The sequence below is a fragment of the Globicephala melas genome, chromosome 4 (assembly GCF_963455315.2).
Source record: "Globicephala melas chromosome 4, mGloMel1.2, whole genome shotgun sequence".
Lineage (NCBI taxonomy): Eukaryota > Metazoa > Chordata > Mammalia > Artiodactyla > Delphinidae > Globicephala > Globicephala melas.
In genome coordinates, this window is record NC_083317.1 from 86,838,821 (window position 1) to 86,857,369 (window position 18,549).

At 40.2% G+C, this 18,549-nt stretch overlaps 1 protein-coding gene across 10 annotated transcripts in view; it reads left to right on the forward strand.

Moving 5' to 3' along the window:
* PEX5L (peroxisomal biogenesis factor 5 like) overlaps positions 1-18,549 on the forward strand; it is a 250,898-nt gene that overhangs the window by 177,106 nt on the left and 55,243 nt on the right. For all 10 annotated transcript variants that reach the window (XM_060298388.1, XM_060298385.1, XM_060298387.1 and 7 more), the window contains one exon: positions 704-799. In XM_060298388.1, the coding sequence (XP_060154371.1) occupies positions 704-799 (96 nt within the window). The remainder of the gene's footprint in view (positions 1-703; positions 800-18,549) is intronic.

An 18,549-nucleotide genomic window follows, 5' to 3' on the forward strand; every position in this document is an offset into this window, starting at 1 on the left:
AATAACATTTTTTAAATTCCAGCAAACTCTTTGTGGGGGGGCTTCTGGAAATATTTGCATTTAGCTAAGTTAAGATGTATATCACATTGCCTGTTAATTGTGACAAAGCAGTTGGCATTACCAGACATGATTTTATCTAAGTGACTATTATTGAGCAGAGAGCAATGTCCTTAGGAAATGGGACGTGAGACAGATGTGTGCCAGTAGAGATAAGGCAAAGGAAAGAGAATTCGGCATGAAGCTCAGCTGAGTATAAGGAGAAAGACCTAGCAGCTACCTTCCCTGTCTGCAACTTTCACAGTTTCACCTGAGGCTGGTCCTCCTAACAAGCTGAAAGCTCGAACATCAGCTTCCAGGTCTAGCCTACTAATAGAGATTCTCCATCTTAGCTGCATATTAGAATCACATGGGGAGACTTACTAAAATATCAATGCCTTGAACGAAGACCAATGAAAAGTAAGGTCTTTGGGAGGTTGGGCCTGGGCGTTGTTTTTAATACGACCAGGGCTGAGACTCACTGTTCGAAGACGCATGCACGCACCCTCCCAGTTTGGACACCCTCATGCTTGCAAAGTACTCCAAAAATGGCATCAGTTGCAGGTGCTTCTTAAACTCTAGGGGACTATGGGAAAAGGAAAAATATTTGCATTTTTTGTATTATGTGATTCCAAAATGATAACACCGTGTGTTTGGTTTATTTCAGGCTCGACTGACCAAAGAACAACGCTGGGGAAGTGCATTGCTTTCCAGAAACCACTCCTTAGAAGAGGAATTTGAAAGAGCAAAAGCAGCAGTGGAGGTAAGTTTTTTGGTTTGTTTTTCTGTTTTATGTTTCTGAGAGTGGAATTCAAAAAAATCAAACTTCAGCAGGATACATATTAAATGGGTCTTTATAGACATGAAATAATCATGACTATGATTGTTGGAATGAGACGTGTTACCAGAGAACTTTTTTTTTTTTTTTTTTTTTGCGGTACGCGGGCCTCTCACCGTTGTGGCCTCTCCCGTTGCGGAGCACAGGCTCCGGACGCGCAGGCTCAGCGGCCATGGCTCACGGGCCCAGCCGCTCTGCGGCATGTGGGATCTTCCCGGACCGGGGCACGAACCCGTGTCCCCTGCATCGGCAGGTGGACTCCCCACCACTGCGCCACCAGGGAAGCCCACCAGAGAACTTTTGACTTCCCACCCAGGGTGACTAATAGATGTCACCTCTTATGCCAATTCTGTGGTAGATTAGTAGTGACTTCTGGAGTCTTGGGTCAGAAAACTCTGAGTCTTGCGTGTATCCCATGATGAACCTATGCTATGCATTTGCTATGCTTCTGTGAAGCCAGGGCTCGTGCCTGATGTTTTTATCTCTCTGGCATCTAGCTCAATGTCTGAAACATAGACGCTTTTACTACCCCTCAAATAGTATACATTTTCCTAACTGGGTGGGGGAAAAAGGCAGGGCTGAGATATTCTAATCAATGGATAGCCCATCTTGACTTGAGCCATAATTTATTTTACTGTTAAGGGTGTCCAAAACAATGACAATGTTGATAAATCAAATGAAACATTTAATTTGAACATTACTTTCCTTATTTAGCCTTCTAAAGAGAGACAGAGGGAGAGAGAAGGAGGAAAGAAAGGGAAAAGGGAAGCCAGAAAAAAGCATCCTTTGCTGTTTTTTATGCATTTCCTTCCTGGGTAAAAGCGCAAAGAGTGCATCACAGGTGCCGTCTATGATTCTCACCAAAGCTTTGCTAGAAGGCTATTTGAGAGTTGAGCTTTTCACCCAACCCAAGTATGAACTTGCCGGGACCTCTATTTCTATTACTGATGTGAAATCTTGAAACTTGAAAGTATTCCTGTAATATGGTTCATTTATGTGGCCATCTTACCTCTAGAATTTGGCTGAAATTATTATACTACGGGCAGTCTTTCAGTAACTCCATACTTGAAGTGCAATTAAATCACACTTGCAATTTAATATTAAAAAGATTCTTTATATTCTAGGAAATAATTCCAGCCAAATTTCCTATCATCATTCAGAAACCTAATAAGAGAACACTTTTATCTCATCACAATACAATCCACCCAAATTTCTTCTTTTAATTTTAACCTTTTTAATTAAAATAAAAGTTAAGGCATATTTAGTGCTCTTGAACGTGATCAACTGATAGATTTGATTGAGACCAGCTGAGTTCAATTAAGTTCAACTGCATGGGGCCTGTAGCTCAGTTTATCTTAAATGTAGATTCTTCCAGACTTAAGAGCTAATTTAAGTTTCTTTTGAGCTCCTACTGTGTATAGGACACTGAATTAGCATTAAAAAGAAGATGATTTAGAACCATAGACTCTTGGGGCAGTAAAGACTATAATTTATCTGGTCCCATTTATTTTTATTTTCTTTTAACATCTTTATTGGAGTATAATTGCTTTACAGTGGTATGTTAGTTTCTCTGGTCCCATTTATAATGAGACAATGAGTTCAAACTCAAGACTTAATTACAAAGACTTAGATACACAGATGGACAATTTTTTCCTTGTTGATATGTTACTTTGTAACTATCTATTCATAAAGTCAGTTAATCTTAGTTTTGGTAGAGACCTTAGAAGTCATCTATCCCAACCAGGCATACAAAACAATTTTTTTTCTTTTCAAACATACTTGACAAATTATTTATTCAAACATACCCTGTTTCTACTTGAACATTTTCAATTAAGGGCAACTCCCTTTTCAAGAAAACCTGTTTCAGTTTTGGACAGTCCTAACAATTACAGAAGCTCTTCCCTGAATTAGGCTGAAATTGGACTACAAGCAACTACCAGTTTTCTTACCTCTGGCTTTGCCCTCTCTGGAACAAGGCAAAATTAGGTGAATCCCTTGTCTACACGATGCCCATTCACCCCAGGAAGCCTTGTTTTCTCCTGGCTTCCCTTGTCTTTTTGGAATTGAGAGACCAGAGTTGTTATTCCATCTTGTTGCTGATAACTAAATAACAACAAACATCTCATTAACCAATATAAGTCTCATTTGTCCACACCCCTATGGTCCTTTCCAGCTGCAAAATCCTAAAATGCTGTAAGTTACTTGAAGTAGTCATTCAGCAAACATTTGTGCTGGCTGCTGAACTAGGTACAAGAGATAAAGGAATGAGCTAGCTTTGAGTAGTTGTCTAACAATGGCATGGACCAGATGACCAACTCAGACAAGACATTTGCTCCCTTCTACTTCAGTTTCTTCATTATAAGATGAGGGGCTTGGATGTCTAATATACTAAATGCTATACGTTTGTATCTTCAAGTGAAGTGAATGGTAAGTACAGAATTCCCAGCAAAGCAGAAAATTGTAAGCACATTTGCTCAGCTGGAAGCCTGGAACTGAGAAGCTTCCTTAAGGAATGAGGGAGGATGATGCTGACGGGAAGGTGTGAACAGGTGTGGGGAAAATAGGCGCGAGGCATGGGGGCGGGGGTTGTGTTTCACTAAGCTGATGGTGTATCAGACCTTCAAAACTGCACACACATGTGAACTACTTACTTCCCAGCGTTACTCTTATCCAGAGTTTAATCTAAATCCATAGTAGAAGACATAATAAAACGGATCCGAGTCTTGGAAATATACATGTCCCTTGACCCAGCCACTTCTCAGAATTTATGCTAGAGAAATAATCATGAAAGTTTGCAACATTTTATCTGTAGAATTTTTTTAAATAGTGAAAATTTGGGAACAGCTCAAGTGTCCCATTACAGAGAATTAACTAAGTTAATATCTCTACAATAAAATGCTATGTAACCATTAAAAACTACATCATAGAAAAATATTTAACATCATGTAAAAATGTCTAGTGATAATTGGAATAATTTATATACTGAGTTTTACAATATGATCCCAACTTCGTAAAATGTTAGTAGCTTAATACCTAACATGTTAGAATAATTTATTTACTGACAGTTTTACAATATGATCCCAACTTGGTAAAATGATAGTAGCTTAATACCTAACATGTTAGAATACATACTGTGTACCAGGCACTCCCTCGGGAGCTTTGCGTGGATTCTCATTTAATCCTCCCAGCAGTCTTGCGAGGAAGGTAATATTACTATTTTCATTCTGCAGATGAGAAAACTGAGGCTTAAAGATATTGCAGACAGTTACGTGGCATTTTATAAGCAATTAAGATAGACTGAAAATGAACAACTCTCATTTAGCAAGTTACAAAGTCATGATTTTCACCCAGACTCCAGAGCCCATATTCTGAATCACTGCACTGTATAAGCATAAAGAGAGTCTGTGCCCTAACCTTAACAGTAGTTATCCTTGGGTGGCTGGATTTGGAGTGATTTCTTCTATTAGCTATCTATATTTTCCAAATGTTCTGTCATAAACATGTATTACGTTGGTAATCAAGGAAGAAGTGGTAAACTATAGACACTATATTAGAGTCTAAGATTCTTAAGAGAACTAAAAGTGCCACATTCTTCATTTCAAGACCAATAAAGAATGGCAGCACAGACTGGCTTCATCAGAGACTGTTCCAAACACTAGTAAGACCCAGATGAAAACCATGCCTGGAGCAAGTTGAATTTTTCCAAAGTCTCCATTTTTATATCACTGATGCCAATATTCCTTCTATTTCACATTCTATTCCATTCTTAAACCCTCATATTTTTTGGTCATCATCCTGCCTCATGACTTGGCACCTGGTTCTCCTTCTGCGCCTAATCCCCTCACAAGCTCCAGGGGCACTGCTCTGCTCTCTATTCCTCTTGCACAACAACCTCATTGCCTGCTGTCCCCACTCTGTCTTTTTTTTAAAACAGTTATTATTTTATTTGACAGATGTTTAAACAGAGATGAGCATAGGGACTGATTTTTTTTTAACATCTTTATTGGAGTATAATTGCTTTACAATGGTGTGTTAGTTTCTGCTTTACAACAAAGTGAATCAGTTATACATATATCACATATCTCTTCCTTCTTGCGTCTCCCTCCCTCCCACCCTCCCTATTCCACCCCCTAGGTGGTCACAAAGCACCAAGCTGATCTTCCTGTGCTATGTGGCTGCTTCCCACTAGCTATCTATTTTACATTTGGTAGTATATATATGTCCATGCCACTCTCTCACTTTGTCCCAGCTTACCCTTCCCCCTCCCCATATCCGGAAGTCCATTCTCTAGTAGGTCTGTGTCTTTATTCCCGTCTTGCCCCTAAGTTCTTCATGACCATTTTTTTTCTTTTTCTAGATTCCATATATATGTGTTACCATATGGTATTTGTTTTTCTCTTTCTGACTTACTTCACTCTGTATGACATTCTCTAGGTCCATCCACCTCACTACAAATAACTCAATTTCATTTCTTCTAATGGCTGAGTAATATTCCATTGTATGTGTGTGCCACATCTTCTTTATCCATTCATCTGTCGATGGACACTTAGGTTGCTTCCATGTCCTTGCTATTGTAAATAGAGCTGCAATGAACATTGTGGTACATGACTCTTTTTGAACTATGGTTTTCTCAGGGTATATGCCCAGTAGTGGGATTGCTGGGTCATATGGTAGTTCTATTTTTAGTTTTCTAAGGAACCTCCATACTGTTCTCCATAGTGGCTGTATCAATTTACATTCCCACCAACAATGCAAGAGGGTTCCTTTTTCTCCACACCCTCTCCAGCATTTATTGTTTGTAGATTTTTTGATGATGGCCATTCTGACTGGTGTGAGATGATATCTCATTGTAGTTTTGATTTGCATTTCTCTAATGATTAATGATGTTGAGCATTCTTTCATGTGTTTGTTGGCAATCTGTATATCTTCTTTGGAGAAATGTCTATTTAGGTCTTCTGCCCAGTTTTGGATTGGGTTGTTTGTTTTTTTAATATTGAGCTGCATGAGCTGCTTATAAAGTTTGGAGACTATGTTGCTTCATTTGCAAATATTTTCTCCCATTCTGAGGGTTGTCTTTTTGTCTTGTTTATGGTTTCCTTTGCTGTGCAAAAGCTTTGAAGTTTCATTAAGTCCCATTTGTTTATTTTTGTTTTTATTTCCCTTTCTCTAGGAGGTGGGTCAAAAAGGATCTTGCTGTGATTTATGTCATGGAGTGTTCTGCCTATGTTTTCCTCTAAGAGTTTAATAGTGTCTGGCCTTACATTTAGGTCTTTAATCCGTTTTGACTTTATCTTTGTGTATGGTGTTAGGAAGTGTTCTAATTTCATTCTTTTACATGTAACTGTCCAGTTTTTCCAGCACCACTTATTGAAGAGGCTGTCCTTTCTCCACTGTATATTCTTGCCTCCTTTATCAAAGATAAGGTGACCATATGTGCGTGGGTTTATCTCTGGGCTTTCTATCCTGTTTCATTGATCTATATTTCTGTTTTTGTGCCAGTACCATACTGTCTGATTATGTAGCTTTGTAGTAGAGTCTGAAGTCAGGGAGCCTGATTCCTCCAGCTCCGTTTTTCTTTCTCAAGATTGCTTTGGCTGGGCTTCCCTTGTGGCACAGTGGTTGAGAGTCCACCTGCCGATGCAGGGGACACGGGTTTGTGCCCCGGTCTGGGAAGATCCCACATGCCGCGGAGCGGCTAGGCCTGTGAGCCATGGCCGCTGAGCCTGCACGTCCGGAGCCTGTGCTCTGCAACGGGAGAGGCCACAACAGTGAGAGGCCCGTGTACCGCAAAAAAAAAAAAACAAGGATTGCTTTGGCTATTCGGGGTCTTTTGTGTTTCCATACAGATTGTGAAATGTTTTGTTCTAGTTCTGCCCCACTCTGTCTTTCCTCTGCAGGGAACATTCTTCCCCCAGATCTTCATGTGGCAGGGTCCTTCTTGTCATTCAAATTTTAGCTTGAGCGTCAACACCTCAGAAAAGCTGAACCTGACCACCAGTTGCTATCACAGCACCTAGAGTTTTGTTTTTCATCCTTATATTTATCACTTCGTCTTTCCTTATTTGTTTTTATTTATCTGTTCTCTGTCCACTTTAAAATGTAACCTCTGTGAGGAAAGGAAACTTCTCTCTTACTTAACACTGTACCCCAAGATCTAAAACAGTGCCTAGTATCTAGTATTTAATATTTGTTGAATTAATGGATGGATGGCTAGTTGTTAATCACCTAATGTGAGAAACACTTCTATCTATTGTTGCTTATAAAGTGCTGTATCACCTGCTAATGTAATTTAGTATTTGCATTTTCATAGCTGATGTAAACAATCACTTCTGTCTGTGACGTATGGATTTCTACCAGGGACTGTACTGAAGTGTCCTCTGTGGTGTCTCAGTGTCAGTCAGTGAGACACATTTATTACAATGCAGGTAACACCAACCGATCTTGCCATGGAGTAACACTGGGCATGTTTTATACTCTGCATGGTATGAACTAGGCTATACTTACACTATGTAATACCTGACAACATGCGATTCAACTAACGTTGAGCTAAAATGCCCTAAAATTCCATCTCTTCTACTAAAGACAACTAACACCACGTGCACATTTATTGCATATTTTATCTGACCTGGGAACCTGTTTATGTGCGAAGACTAACATTGCTTAAGCCCAGGTTGAACGGTTAGATCTTGTGAGGCCTTATGTGGGTGAAGCTTTTTGCCTGCATATCTTACATTTTATCACTGCAATTTCATCTCGGCTCAGCGTATTGTAATTTTAGAACAAAGAGCCAAATACTTCTATTTGGGGCTTTAAAAAAAAATGCCTCTTCCCTGAAGGAGCTTCCTCCATACTTCCTCCTGGATTTTCTTCCTAGCCAGCAGCCTAAACACACTGTCAGCTACAACAGGTCCCTGGGAAAGATGCACTGGGAGGCACAGAAGTGAGAAGCAGGGAAGGAGCCCCAGGGGCTCAGGAACGGAGATCCCTAGAGCGACCTGTGCTGTGTCAACAGAGGAGAGAGGAGGTCACGTGGACAGGCAGCACACCTGCAACCACACATCAAAAATACCTCTTATCACTGTCAGCATGGAGGGAAAGAGCCAGCCAGCATCTGGCACTGTGTTTAGCTAGTTAGTCTCTCTAGGTGCCTCAGCCTTCAAAATAAACTGGATGTAGCAACAAATTCATCAGACATGTTTGAAACTCCTTCTGTGCGCCAGGCACTGAGCTAGGTGCTAGGAATAGAAAATTGAGTAAGATAGCTCTGCCCTTAAAGATCTGGAAGAATTGCAGGTATTTTGCAGCTCAGGAGATCATCAAGCATAGTTTATCCCATGGTATAGTTCAGCGGTCCCCAACCTTTTTGGCACCAGGGACCGGTTTCGTGGAAGACAATTTTTCCATGGACCAGGGTTTGCAGGGGGATAGTTTTGGGATGATTCAAGTGCATTACATCTATTGTGCACTTTATTATTATTACGTTGTAATTTATAATGGAATAATTATACAACTCACCATAATGCTGACAGGAGGCAGAGCTCAGGCAGTAATGCAAGTGATGGGGAGCGGCTGTAGATACAGGTGAAGCTTTGCTCGCTCACCTGCTGCTCACCTCCTGCTATGCGGCCCAGTTCCTAACAGGCCATGGACTGGTACCAGTCCATGGCCGGGGGGTTTGGGACCCCTGGTATAGTTATTGTGGATTTACACGTTCATCTCCACGTGGAGATTTTGAACTCTTACAGGTGGGACCGTGTCTAATCTTTATGTTCTTAGCACCTTTCAGAGAGGCTGGTACAGAACGAGGTGCCACAAACTTTTGCTGGATGAATAAATGAACGTATTAGCAACTTATTCCTCTAATGCATTTATTTCACCTAAGTATCTCTTCTTTAATGTGTGTTTAAGAAATGTCACTAACTTACTAACAGAAGGTGAACTTTGTGCTTGGCAGGCATCATTGAAAGCTACCTCCTAACTTCCCATTTCTATGTCCTATCTCAAAGGACATAGCTCTCAAGATAACTCTCCTTCAGACTCCAGGCTAACTTTCCCTCAGCAGTACTATAAGAAAAAGCACAGGCAAATTGGTAATTACTGTTTAAGAACAAGGATAGTGAGAGAGCTTAATGCTAACTAGACCTTCCTTGGTCTGGAAATGTGAGTGACCTTCTTTATCTCTAAGTTTAACTAGGAAATGTCATGTTCCAAACAATGTAACATCTGATAGGCACCTCAGAATTAAATGACTGAAGGGAATTGGAGAGTATTCTTGAACTCCTTTTGTTAATATAGGATCATGTAAGAAACTTCTGACTTGGGTGCCCGCCTACCAAGAAGATTATCTGTCTCTACCACCCCCTCATATTTTCTCTTGCTTTCTATGACAGTGTCACCTCTTCAAAGTAGGTGGAAGAGATTAATGGATTAAACACTACTTAAATCATTCTGACTTAGATTCAATATTCAAAAAAGAGAAAATCTTCTGAAAATATATGGAAACATTCTTTGGGCAATATTGAAGGAATCTTGAGGTTGACTTCTTAAGATCCAGATTTCCTAAAGCTTAGCACGTCATGTTAGCTAACATGCTTCCCACGTCAAAGTGTAGATAGATCACATAAAGATTAGATGTGTTGTGAATTCATTGGGAAACTGGCAACGTTGATCTCATGATGAGTCAATATTCTTCCATTTTTAAACAAAGAAAAGTTGATTCTCAAAAACGATATGAAGCATAGATGAGACTTAATGTCAAGTGACTCATGACAAACCCACATAGGTGAAATGACTGAAAGTATAAAGACATGTCAGATGGTCTGAGATAAATTTAAGGATAAGTAATCTATTTAAAGGAAGAGAGATATTTAGAGTCCGCCCATAATTTAAGTCAGTGTTTTGAATAGTTACCGTATTCTTTCACTCTCCCTTGATCTCCGTTGTGTAAATACCAAAGTAATTAAATCTTTGACTTGAACCTTTTTTAAATTATTATTTTTATTGGGGTATAGTTAATTTACAATGCTGTGTTAGTTTCAGGTGTACAGCGAAGTGAATCTGTCATACGTATACATGTATCCTCTCTTTTAGGTTCTTTTCCCATACAGGCCATTACAGAGCATCGAGTAGAGTTCCCTGTGCTGTATAGTAGGTCCTTATTGGTTATCTATTTTATATATAGTAGTGACTTGACCCATTCTAACAAAACTTCAGTTACCCACAGATTGGTCTTCTAGACCATCATGTTTGCAGACAAGCTCCAGACCAAAAAGTAGCCAGGATAAATTCCCTTAACACCCTGACTAGCAGGCAGATCTGCTCAATGCCACCATTTAGGGTCCCAGGTTCCTTGCCATTTGTTTCCCCTCGACCCCTTAAGGTATTATCCTCCCCTGCATGGTCAAAGCCAAGTCACAAGTGTGTTGTTTCTCCAGCCCCCACCAGGGGAAGGAGAGCTTGAAGGAGGCAGGCCCACCTTCCTAAAAGCTCTGGCCCAGATCTCATCTGCTCACACTCCACTGGCTGAAGCTTAGTCGAACACATCACTCCACCACCACCCATGCCCCAGACTGCAAGGGAGGCTGGGAAACGGCCACAGTTCCACCACCACAGAAGAAAGGAAAGTGTATTTTGACTGACAGCTAGCAGTCTCTGCCACAGGTACCTTCCAGCTCTGATATTTGGAGGAATATTAGGAAGCCTCTCTCAATATCTCTTTCTCTCTCCTGGATTTTTTTTACTTTTAGGGCCAACTATTAAATAATTTACTAGGAATTTTATTTCTGTAGGAGGAATAATGTAAGTCTATTTATCTGGAACATACAAAACCCCATCACTTTTTTTTTTAATTGAAGTATAGTTGATTTACAATGTTGTGTTAGTTTCTGGTGTACAGAAAAGTGATTCAGTTGTACACACACACGCACGCACATATATTCTTTTTCATATTCTTTTCCATTATGGTTTACTATGGGATATTGACTATAGTTCCCTGTGCTATGCAGTAGGACCTTGTTGTTTATCTGTTTTATATATAGTAGTTTGTGTCTGCTAATCCCAAACTCCTAATTTATCCCTCTCCCCCCTCTTTCCCCTTTGGTAACCATAAATTTGTTTTCTATGTCTTCAAAAACCCATCTCTTGATTAGCAATTCCATGCCATATAAACCAATCATTGCTATTCTATAAAACTTCCTGTAATGTTGAATATTATTAATATTATTATTATTATATTAATATTATAATAATAGTTAATATTATTATTAACTATTAGTCAAATAGTGAAGTCAGGGGTTAAAATAATTCTAGTCTTTAATGCTATATTCAGGTCAGTAGAGCTATCTGCCCATGTTGGTTTCAAAAGGTTTTCATAAAATCAAAATACTGGATGATGAGAGATATCTCTTTTTTGATGACAAATACTTCTCTTTGGTTTAATAAGCAGAACATCAAACACACAACCCTACAGAGTTCTGTAAAGAATCAGTAAACTCCCTGTGGGTGAAGCGAATTTCCTTTATTCATTTGACTAGGGCATATAATATACCACACAATGATGGTACACAGTTGATGTTCCATACATAAATAATTCCTGTTGATTAAGAAAGTGGTTCTTTTCCATGAGGGTAACCAGTCCTTCTTCCTCCTCCCAGATGGTCAATCATCAGCCTCTTAGATCTTGTGTTAGTCAGTGTTCTCCAGAGAAACAGAACCAGTAGGATATAAAGATAGAGATAAAGACAGACAGAGACTGAGATTTACTATAAGGAATTGGCTCACACAGTTATGGAGGCTGAGAAGTTCCACAGTCTGCCATCTGAAAGCTGGAGACCCAGAAAAGCTGGTGGTGTAGTTTCAGTCCAAATCCAAAGGCCTGAGGACCAGGAGAGCCAATGGTATAAGTCCCAGTCTGAATATAGAAGACCAATGTCCCAGCTCAAGGAGACAAGTAGAAAGAATTCTCCCTTCCTCTGCCTTTTTGTTCTATTCAGGCCCTCACTGGATTAGATGATGGCGACCTGCATTGGAGAGGGCCACTTCTTTATTCAGTCTACCAATTCAAATGCTAACATCATATAGAAACAGGCACACAGAAATGTTTGACCAAATGTCTGGGTACTCTACGGGCCAGTCAAGTTGACACATAAAATTAACCATCACAGATCTTAATGACATTCCCAGAGATGCCCAGTCTTCTCTGGAACCTCTGGTACTGAACTGTGAGAGATGTCACAGGCCATTTTAGAGTTTACGCTTCATGCCAGGGATTCATAGGGCCTACCTCATCACTGTAGAGAAGGGGCTGAAATCTAGAGACACTAACGGACTCGCCCAAGCAAACACTGCTGATTATTGGCAGGCAGAACTGGAACCCACATTTGCACATTACCTTGGAGCTGTTGATAAAGGGAGGAACTTCTGAATTCAGATAGTAAACAATATTAAAAATTACTAAAAATTGGAATTTAGTTTAGAGATGTGTTTTTCTTACATGAGATTTCTTTAATATGTTGGTTTTAATTTATATTCAAGTGACTTGGTATTATTTGAAATATACATCAATCCCTGACCTCACAGCTATATTTAATGGACCAAGAGGGCTAGAGGCATGGAGAGAAAGTAAAAGGCAGAGAGGTATTAAAACATAGCTAGAAATTGTCAGTATCATACATGAGCCACATGCAAATAATTGGAGATAAATTTGATTTCCCATGAAAAACTGAATTGCATGAAATCTGAGAATAAAAGGTTTACCGGGATATCCCTTATATCCCTTGTTACCTTATATCCAAAGAATAAAAATGGATAAATAAATAACCTCTAGTCAAGCCCCCAGATCAGAATATTATGGTTATTAACACCATTTGCTTCCTATATCAAAAAGCTTGGGCAGTCAGAAAAGGAATGAGCAGTCAAATGTTCTATTTCTGTGTCCTGCATGGCTCTGGGGTGAAAATGCAGACATATACAAGATTGACTACCTGATCTGACTACAGAAGGAAAGTAGATAGATCACTCTACCCTTAAACCTAATTGTGAAAAAATATTTCATTTTCACAGAATAAGTAAAACCAATCCCCTTATTAAACTGAGATGTGGGGCTTCCCTGGTGGCGCAGTGGTTGAGAGTCCGCCTGCCGATGCAGGGGGAGCGGGTTCGTGCCCCGGTCCGGGAGGATCCCACATGCTGTGGAGCAGCTGGGCCCGTGGGCCATGGCCGCTGAGCCTGCGCATCCGGAGCCTGTGCTCCACAACGGGAGAGGCCACAGCAGTGAGAGGCCCGCGTACCGCAAAAAAAAAAAAAAAAAACAACTGAGATGTGTTTCTGTGATGGCAACGGTGTTTATCGAAGCCATTGATGTAAAGAACACACTTGCGAAAGCTCCGTTTCAAGTTACCACTTCCTTGTCTAAATCATTTCTTGTGACTCATTTGTATTCTAAAGAGAATCTTCCTTTTCAAAAATAAGCTGGCTTTTGATACTAAAGCATTCTTTCTCTACCTGTGCTGAACAGGCATTCAATTGTGAGCATCAGATTTAAGTCACCTCATCAATTAGGTTTAAGTTTTAATTAGCCAGTTGGCAATAATACAATATGGACTTTGAAATTGGAATTATTTATTTCATTAGTGAAGTTTGATTTTATGGATCCACCAAATCACAATGATTATTTGGATCAGTGATAAAGATTTACCCCATTCAAAATAAGAGCTTTGTATTATTATTTTGGATGGCTAAGAATACACACATACACGCACACATACGCACATGCACACATACAAATACACTAAATTTAGGTGAGGTCCTGACTTGTTCAGGCAAGGATCCCAAGCACAATGGAAGTGAAGTGGCCACATGAGTGGAAACAAATGCAGCTTCTCTAGAATCTCTAATATGGATGTGCAGCTGTTGGTGACACTGAGTCCACAAGGAAGGCCTGTTACACTTGGGCTTTGTGTCTGTACTCAGGAAGAACTTACCTAGTCCATCCTGAATCCAGTTGGTTCTCAGGCTAAATGCAGGTGTCAGGAAAGATGGGGCCTCATGCTGTCCATCACGGGATGGGGGGAAGACGGCAGCTGTATGCCCCAGCATTGCCCAACGCCATCAGTACCTCTAGCTCCCTAGATTTCCAGAAAGCCTACTGCCATGCTCAGAGGGATGATCCTAACTCTTACAAAATTTTAAAAGTACACATGAACTTTGAGAAAAGAGTAGAAGGAAATGCAAGGGTATCAACAGTAATTAAAAACATCTCTGGATAGTGAGATTGAGAGATTATTAATTTTCATTGGCAATTTCAATGGTTTTTTTAAAATTATAATGATATAGATATTGAGTTCATAAACGTAAAATAAGTTGTCTGGGTTTTTTTTTTTAATTCTTAAAATACGCCCTGTGTGTCAGATCAGGGCCAGGAGACTTGGGCTCTATTTCTCCTGGGCCATTCACTGCCCTGGCAGGGTTGGAAAAGTCCTTTTCCTTTTCTGTGCCACCATTTCTTTATCTGTAACCTGAGACCATTCATTAGATCCATGATACCCTAATTAGGCTGCCCACTGGAAATACCTGGGGAGCTTCCTGAAATACTGATGCCTGTCCCACTCCAAGGTACTGTGATTGCAGTGGCCCTGGCTGTGGCCTGGGTTTGGAAATTTTGAAAAGATCCCCCCAGGTGATTCAGTGTGAAGACAAATTTAGGAACCTCTGGATCTGATGATTTCTAAGGCTGTCTTCTGCTGTCACGATCTGTGAATCTATGATTCTTCACATTTGCCTACGGCCATCCCTGAGTATCAGTTCTGTTTTTAGCAGTTGCTAGGAAATAATATTCCAAAACTTTCCTAGGTGACCCATTTCAATGTCTTGCAATCATTTCAATCAGAATATATTTCCTTATGTCTAATCTAAATTCCTACGGCAGCAATTTAAGCCATTATGGGAAAAGAGAGCATCTAGTTCTGATTGGATTTGTTGCTGAATTCCTTGCATGAACTTACATCACTGGATTCAGTTATTTTTCACCTCTAAGTAAATTCTCTAATTACTAGATCTTTACCTAACAAGTTCCTTGTCAAGGTTCTAATGGTGAGGGAGAAACACAAGATTACTTACTGCTCTATCACCCAGAGTATACTTTCCAGTTTCTGCCAACATCATTGCTAGATCTGTGTTCCTGTGAAGTTCTTAAGGACAGTATATTTTCAACCTTTAATTTTTTTTAAACCTGGGAATACTAATTTCAAAAAGAAGATATCACTAGGATTGAAGCATATTTTTAGTAAATAAGCAATCCTCTTCCTTTTTTACCTACTGAATATATATTTGTCTTTTCACTTTTTTCCTGTTTCTGTCTGTCCTTTATCTTAATTGGCCACTGAATTATATAATTTATAATATGTTTTATAGTTTATATATATTTTATTATTGGTTTAATATTCCTTTCATGTTTTTACTGTTTTTCTTAGCCTTCCCACATTTTCTCTATCACTCTAGTGTTTTTCCTTCCTTTATTAGTATACTTATTGAAGTTAACAGATTTCAACAAAATGAATTACAAGGGATATGTCACAAGACATGTTCTGGACAAATGCTCAAGGTTCAACTAAAATGACTGAAAATACTGTGCCATTTACAAGATAATTCTTTCCCATGCTGAAAAAATATGGTTTGATGCTCTTTACAGTTGTACCAGGATTCAGGAAGGATTAATGACAGGAACAAGAGCCCTCTTTTAAAATTTTTCTTAAATAGGCTCCTATTTTAGCTCTGAACACTAGCTCCAAGGCTAACTTTGTTCTTTGTATATTTATGACCATTTGATGTGAACCTTTCTTAGTCTTGTTATGCACTGTTCGTTTGCAAATGAAAATAGAAACAGTTGCCTATCCTGGTTACAGATTTCTGGGTACAGGGTCCTGATTAAATCTGAACTGTATAGCAGGGCTGGGTTCTACATCACAGCTGTGTCACATCTGTGTTTTAGCAGCCACTTTGAGAAATTGATGGTGCATGTGTAATACTGCCTCATGTTAAACATGAGATTGATCGAGCACCATTGTGATCCAGTAAAATTATTCCGATTCATTGGACTTCTTCACAACCTTTATAGGATCTTTGAAATATTTTCAAAAGAACAGGAGCATTTTACGTGAATCCACTGAATGATACTGACTGCTTAAGGAAGCTTTATGATATGACTTTGAACCATGCTGTATGCTTTTTATCTCTTCTACACTGTTGATATCTAAATCGTCTCTGTGGTGAAATGGTGATATTTCTAAAGCCTTGTCAAAGGAGGTTTCTCTTGTATAAAATATGGATGAGATGTGCACAGAACAGAAGGCATCTTCTGTTTCAGTAAAATAAGCACAAGTAGAGAGCTCTGAACATGCTGTGCCACTTTGTTCTGTGGGTTTGGTAAACTAACCAGAAACCTGCTCATAGAGTTTGGGGGATAATACATAAACTAGGGAGAATGTAAAGTCGCCTAGGAAGTTGAATTGATCCTCAACGATTGAATGGTGCCGTCATATATTTGTTTTAAAAAAGCGTTACACTTGTTAAGTGACTATTTTCAGACTCTGCATTAGGCATTAGAGATACCGAAATGAGAGAGAACTATGCTTGCCTTCAGCTAGCTCAGAATCTGGTGGAAGATAATGCAGAATCCTAATACCGGGACAGAGAAGGTTTTCCAAGAGCAGGCATCACGCTCACAGTTTAAAAAAGGAGTGCGAGCAGAAGGGAGAAGGCATTCAGAGCAGAGGGAAGAAAACGTGCAAACGCACAGAGGCATAGATGAGTGTCTTTGCATTGAGGACCTGCGGGCGTCATTGGGTATGGTTAGAATGCAGGGTGGGCCTAGAGGAGCAGTGGGAGATGAGATGAAGAGGCAGGCAGAGGAGGCAGAAGCCAGATCATTCATGCTTTCCTCCAGCAGATTTGTATGGAATGTGTATTATGTGCCGAGCAGTGCGTTGTGCTAGATACTGGTTTTCTCCTGCCTCACAGGCCCTTCCTCCCCAGTCTCCTTTGCTGGCTCCTCTGTGTCTATATTACAGAGCCCCAGGACACAGCTCTCGCTCATTCTCTCTTCCTCATCTACATTTTCTCCTTAGCCATCTCTTTCGGTCCCGTGGATGTAAATACCACCTATACCCCAATGGCTCTCAATCTGATTTTTCAACCTTGACTTCTCCCCAGAGATCTAATTGCCTACTGATACTGCCACTTGGGTTCTAGTATCCAGGGTATGTGTAACATGTCAAAAAATGAACTCTTCGGGGCTGCCCTGGTGGCACAGTGGTTGGGAGTCTACCTGCCGATTCAGGGGACGCGGGTTCGTGCCCCGGTCTGGGAAGATCCCACATGCCGCGGAGCGGCTGGGCCCGTGAGCCATGGCCGCTGAGCCTGCGCGTCCGGAGCCTGTGCTCCGCAAGGGGACAGGCCACAACAGTGAGAGGCCCACGTACCTCAAAAAAAAAATTAAACAATAAATGAACTCTTCATCTCCCATTCCAAACCAGTGCCTACTCCACTTCAGTAATAGCACCACAATCTGCTCAAACCAAAGTCCTGGAAGATGCCCTTCCTTTCCCTACAGCCTCACAGCCAATCCAGTAGGAGGACCTGCTGGAATAATGACCAAACTAAAGGAATCCAACTACATCTATTATCTCCCCCGCTCACGACTTCCTTCACACCAGCAGCATCCCTGGCCCAAACCACTGCCACAGCCTCCTACCTTGTCTCCCAGCTTCCAGTCTTGCTCCCCTGTAAGTTCTGTAAGTTCTCTTCTCAAAGAGTACATCAGATCCGGTTACTTCCCTGCCAATAATGGCAGTTGAAATCTGCCAGTAGTTTCCCATCACAAATAAAATGAGATCCAAAGTCCTTACTTATGGTCCACAGGACATGATCTGACCCCTGCTGTCATTCCCTCTTGTCCCTCCTCCCTATCCCATAGGACATTTTAGCCGCACTGGCTTTTCCGTTCCTTCATCCCTCCAAGCTTATGCCCAGCTCCATATTCTCTGTCCAGAATGCTCTTGCCTGTGTTGTTTAGGTCTCGGCTTACGTGTCACCCCCTTTAAGAGGTCTTCCTTGATCACTAAAAGAAGACTTCTAAAAGAAGTCATCCATAATTGTCCTATGTAATTACTTCTCAAGGTATTAATAACCATCTGAATTTATATTTATTTATGTACCATATCCTTCTACTAGACTGGAAACTCCATGAGTGTGGGGACTTTGTCGTGTTTACTGTTGTGTCTCCACTCTCCAGAATGGTGCACTGAGATGTAGTCACAAACCGTGCTCAGTGCAAATGAAGGAAAAGTATAGAATTTACGTGATTTTGTATGGCATTGAAAAGTGTTGATATAATTCAACCTTCTGTTGAATGTACTCAAAGAATTCTATTTATTCTCTTCAATATAAGGCATAAGCACAATAGCATAATTTGATGGTCTAACACTCATTTGGACATTTCTGCCCTATTTTCTTTGGGAAAACTTGACCAAATAGCAATGTTTATGACTTTGTAAAAACTAGGCTGAGTGTTGTATCCCACTTATATTTTTAATGTAAAAAAAATGATGCTGAATTACAGTATATTGAAGAAAAGAACAGTACAAAAGTCTAGGGACAATTAAGTCTTTACTGAAAAACAT